At 30.2% G+C, this 5,582-nt stretch overlaps 1 protein-coding gene across 1 annotated transcript; it reads left to right on the top strand.

The window, feature by feature from the left end:
* Positions 1-7: 7 nt before the first annotated feature.
* On the top strand, positions 8-1,812 carry LOC109859651. The gene is made up of 5 exons (XM_020438111.1): positions 8-171; positions 426-611; positions 787-856; positions 1,124-1,171; positions 1,372-1,812. Exons 1-5 carry the CDS (start codon positions 107-109, stop codon positions 1,486-1,488), a joined length of 486 nt encoding a protein of 161 aa, XP_020293700.1. The 5' UTR covers positions 8-106; the 3' UTR covers positions 1,489-1,812.
* The last annotated feature ends 3,770 nt before the right edge of the window (positions 1,813-5,582 follow it).

The following is a 5,582-nucleotide window of genomic DNA, read 5'->3' as shown; positions in this document are numbered from 1 at the left end:
ATTGAATAAGTTTCTTGAGGATTCGTTGCATACACCTTCTTCCGAAAATAATGTCATTAATCAGTTATATTACGAAGTTTTAAAATGGGCATGTATTCTCGATAGCATGAAGTGCAAAGATATTGTAATGGCTGAATTAACGTGGCATATANACAATCCTGCACAAAACAGGTACGTTATTGATTTAATAGCAAAATAATAGTATTAAAGACCTTACCTGATTGTAGTTATGTTGTTTTACGTTTATGTACGATTATAACATAAATTTTACATTGTTCGTATTATTATTATTATTATTAGTATTTTTGTTGTTGTTGTTGCTTTTGTTGTTGTTACAAAAAAACAACATTATCGCGTCTAGTGATTTCTTTATTTCTTTCTCTTTCTCTTCTTTGAGTAAAGGTATATATATTGTTTTATTGCAGACTTTCGCCAAGTTGGCAAAGATGGATATTTTATGTTGTATATGATAATGTTTTGCCATCTTATGAAGCTACTGTAAATTTAAAACTAAGTGATAGAGTGTCTTTTCTTTTTAATATTCTTGCAAAGCATTCAAAAACTGTTGCATCGCTGACGTCTATACTAAATGTAATATATTACATAGAAAGGTAAACCACTTTTTCTTATGTATAGATTTTTGCATATTTATACACAATGTATGTACGTTCTATATTGACTGCATATGAAATCCATTTGCCGCATATACGATGTTGTATTATAATATATACTTAATACGTAAACAAATAAATTTTACATATTAATTTTCATTGTTTCTTGTTATAGCGACAATAACATACATGCAATAATGAACTGTATTATTAACAACATATATTCAGACGAAGGCCTGTCGATGGTACGTATAGGAAGTACCATATATAGTCATTTGCTTTATCAATATATAAGATTTACTTTATCTAGTTTTATATATATAAAAACCAACACATTTCGGTTTTTATACATATCATGTATTTATATACGTAAGTGTGGTAGAGGTATATTGTAGTTATATAATATATCTTAAAATGGTTTTGATATAATAACGTTAATATGTAATATTATGTGTTTTTACACAATGCGCACGCACATTACATTCAATGCTAACAGCACAAAATATTTTCAGGTTACCGATGGAAAGTTCTTACAAATGCTGAGAGACAGACATCGTGCGGTAAATGTTTTTATAGACTATTTGAAGTAATCTATAAGTAGTGTTTCTTGTAGTTTTACGATTTTTTTGAGTTTCTAAATGTAAACTATTTTATATTTCCAAATTGATATTTTGTTTGTTCTTATAAACATATATTTTTTTTATCTAATCTCTGCAAACATATACAAAATTATTATATAAGTTATTGTAATTTGTTTCAGCCATCTTATGTTATTTACGCCGTGAAACAAAAAGTTGATGATCGTCGTGCTTTACTAGTTAAATTAAAAAATAACTTCTTTCCAAACCGTAAAATGCATTTATTTACAGAGATTTAATGTTAGACTTGTTACTCGTTTTATTTATCTTAAAGGAACAAATGCTACCAATTACTTGTTTTTCTCAATACTTATGTGACTTGTGTGTAATAAGTAAAGTTTTCTTTTATGACAACAAAAAATATTTATTACTTATATTTAAAATCGGTAATACAGTTTGCCGATTTTAATATAGTTACTAATTCGCGCCAGTTGTCCACAAAAGAAAATCAGATCAGTATTAAAAATAAATAGTTTTTAATAGTATATTTGATTAAAGTATTGTTGTAAAGTTAAGTATTCAATAAGCATCTTGCACAAAACATAAATATATATTAAGTACATAGTAAAACAATACAACATATATACATAACATTATAGAAATAAAAAAAAAGTTAGATATTATTTAATGTTAAGTTTAACAAGATTTATTGATTAAGACTATTACTAATACTTATAAAACAATAACAGTTAGGGTAGTTTTACTCTATTATGTTTTAACTATAAGATAAAATTTGTTATATAATTTTTATTTACAATAAAAAGACCATTTGCATTTTATTTCTCTGGTTACTTTTTAATGTTTCTTAAAGTTTAAACAATGTGCAATATTTTCTACTAAGTTTATATGTGAACATATTTATATAATATATATATATCCTTTTTTGTGCTCTACTACAAATACACTAAGAATACATGTGTTACCACAAACGGAACTATATTGCTTGCTACTTTTATCGTCTCTTTTTGTAAAGTACAAAGTTACAGTAATTTCATTTCTATAATAATATTTGGTGTTACAAACCTTTTGTATGACAACTCGAAATGGACAAATAATGTCATTTGGCGTAATTTTTATCTATTGGTTTATTTATTTTGATTCATAAACATTTTTATAATACTACAAAAAACTTTAAAACTTACATATATCTTTCTTAATGAACCTAGTGAAACATCATGTAACATGCAGTACACTAGATGCGCGCGTACTCTCGCACTTTAAAATAATAGATATTTACTTACAACTACAATACGTTAAAACTTTATCGACAGACGCGCTATCAGAATTATTGCGTCATTCTATCTTTGTATTATATCTAATATGCACTAAACATAGAGCGAGATGTAATAGCGCAAATATAGCGCTCTTTTTTACCGCAGCTAACTCTACAGATTTACATCAAAATATCAATCAAAAGCGAAAGTGATAAGAAACCCTGATTCCAGATCACTATATTCGTTTATTTGATTTGTCTTTGTCTCTGTGGCAATCTTTACTGACAAGTGGAGAGTACACCTTTAGTGTCGCCGATTTTAATTAAATTTTGCGAGTACATAGTATCGATGAAGGAGTGTCGAATGCTATCCGGAGACGACGCACTACTCAAGCGTTTAAGAGAAATCGCGGTTTAAAGTTTTACACGTACTACAAGTACCGTTGGAATAGCACAATTTTCGAAGTGGCGGTGTAGCGCAGCGGCAAGGCGTCGCGTTACGAGTCTAGAGGATAGAGTGTTCGCGTCGTGGTGGTTTTGTGATTTTTTTTTTTTATTTACGTAAATATATGTCTTTAGTTATTTATTATTTATTTTAATTATTTATATTAAGTTTTAAAAAATATTTAAAATAAGCATACAAGTATTTTGAACAACTTTTCTTTATGTGTGTGAAAATATAAATTACATAGAATAATAATTACATATAAGTATTAAACAATAATTTATAATAATGATTATTCGTTTTCTGTATATTTACATTGTTTAAGATGGTAATTGTCATAAAAACAAGTAAAGCATAATACTGACTTGCACCAAGCACACTGTATGAAACATACGTTGCCGCAAAAACATTTGTGTGTCAATAATGACACAGGAAAACATATCTCGTTCACACATTTAAAAACATCGTCCGGTCGCTGGTCAGTTTCGAAGCAAACCATGCGTATTTTAGCATAGCGTGGAATGCTGGTGCACTTAATTGGTGTAATATCAAGGAATGAATTTTTATTTCATCTTCACGAGAAGATATTTCCCTCTGCTCTTGCAGCAACGTAGGAGCATTCTGCATGCGCTTAATCAAGATTTTCACCTGTCGGTAAAAATATACGTCGCATGGCTGGCACAGTGATGTGCATTTTGGAGGTATAATTTTAATTGTACATGAGGCTTCTCTTTTTTCATCTTCAAAGATTTCATCAAATAAAACTGGATTTGTTTGGCCTGGCCAAGAATCAATAATTAGTAAAAACTTGTTACTTGTAACATACGGTAATATAACTGTCTTTAAAAATTGTTTGTACATTTCGGTAATAAATTTTCCTGATTTTGAATACGTTACAATGACATTTTTGTACTCGTTAGTCAACAAATCAACTTTCTTCTGTACTTGAGGACCAAACATTCCCGAGGACTCTTGCATGCACAGAAAGACAAAAGAAAGGAGTTTTCCTGATGCAATCATACTATACTGTGCAGTATAAGAGTGAGTTAGTTTGTTCAAATGTTTTTTTTTTACAAGAACTGTTTTTTCGCCTTGATGTTCTAGAGTTCTATTATACGTGGCGTTATACTGACAGCCGATCTGATCGGTGTTGATGACAAAATCTTTATTAAATTTTGCGATTAACGCTTTAGTTTTGCATTTGAAATTTTTCAGCTGCTTGTACTAGTTCATCCATTGTACTGCATTCTTTTTCACTTATATATTTTGTGATCTTTCTTTGTCTTATTCTATGCTTCTTTTTAAATTTTGTCAACCATTCTTTACTAGCATTGAAAGTAAAAGTCTCCGAATATAAAAAGAAACGCTGCTGCCATTGCCCATTGTTGTAATGTCCGGCTTGTCACCTATTAAAGTTAAAAGTTAATATATTGCACATATTTTCGAACTTTATTTATTTTTATTCATATTTTCCGTTTTGATAAAATACTCTTACCTGCTCACAAGAAGCTCTAGCTTCCTTAAGAGGATGCTGAACCGTCCTGTTTTATCATAAAAATAGTAAAATGTCTGAATAATGACTTTTGTCAAATGTACTGCACAAATGAGAAAACGGTTCTCCACAATAAAAGAAAACAGTGTAACGAGTCGGGCGAGACAATAAATGTTTAGAAAACGGAAAAATTTTTTTTTAAGAAAATTGACTACCTTACATTATCAAGTATGTGTACAAATTTAACTGTTTATATGTCACAAAACACACTTTGGCCCGCTAGATAGAACCTGTAAGAATATTACAAAAGTATTAAAAACCACTTTGAACGCTTGCAGGAAGAGAAAGTATTGAACCTGTAAATTGTAGACACAAAGGTTATTTTTCCTGTCAAAACCATAGACGTATAATATATAGACTGCGCGTTTGGCTGAAAAGATGTCTTCAACGTTGAGAGAGACAACATACTTTGAATAGTAACTCTTTCTCTGTCTATCATTTTCCCCACTACTTCGCTAGACAAAGATGAGGCTACTATTCAACACCAGTTGTCTCTCTCTCCATGTTGAAGACATTTTCTTAACATGGCAAAGGTAGGGAACGCGCAGTCTACATATTATACGTCTATGGTCAAAACACTGCACGAAGCACTACGTAGTTCCCAAACTTCGCACCAGAAGAGAAAGACATATGTCTATCCTTGTCTCTCTCACGTTATCTATCCTTGTTTTTGTTTGATTCGATCCCGAGAGATGGCGCCACCTACCCGATAGCGTAGCGATTGAGTAGGCGATTGAGCGGACTTTTGCCACAGCCGCACAGTGGTCCAAAATTTCAAAAACGTGGTCAAAATATGAAATTGTACTTCAATTTAGACAAAAGTTGGTATCCCGAAGTTTTCGAGGTCGCTGATTATGAATCTGAAGTCAAAAGTTTAAAAAACAAAATGGCAGATCCCATAAACATAATCAAAATATGAAATCGTACTTTAATTTAGACAAAAGTTGGTATCCCGAAGTTTTCGAGGTCGCTGAATCTGAAATTAAAATTTTTAATAACAAAATGGCGGATAAAAATTTATTTTCTTGTAAATCGAATTTCTTTATCACAAGATCCTAAAAGTAAATAAACAATAATCAAATAACTTATTTTAATCTGAATAATATGCTCAAATGATTTTAAT

The sequence above is a fragment of the Pseudomyrmex gracilis genome, unplaced genomic scaffold (genome assembly GCF_002006095.1).
Source record: "Pseudomyrmex gracilis isolate BER0280 unplaced genomic scaffold, ASM200609v1 scaffold_274, whole genome shotgun sequence".
NCBI classification, from domain to species: domain Eukaryota; kingdom Metazoa; phylum Arthropoda; class Insecta; order Hymenoptera; family Formicidae; genus Pseudomyrmex; species Pseudomyrmex gracilis.
This window is presented reverse-complemented; position numbering and strand designations above follow the sequence as displayed.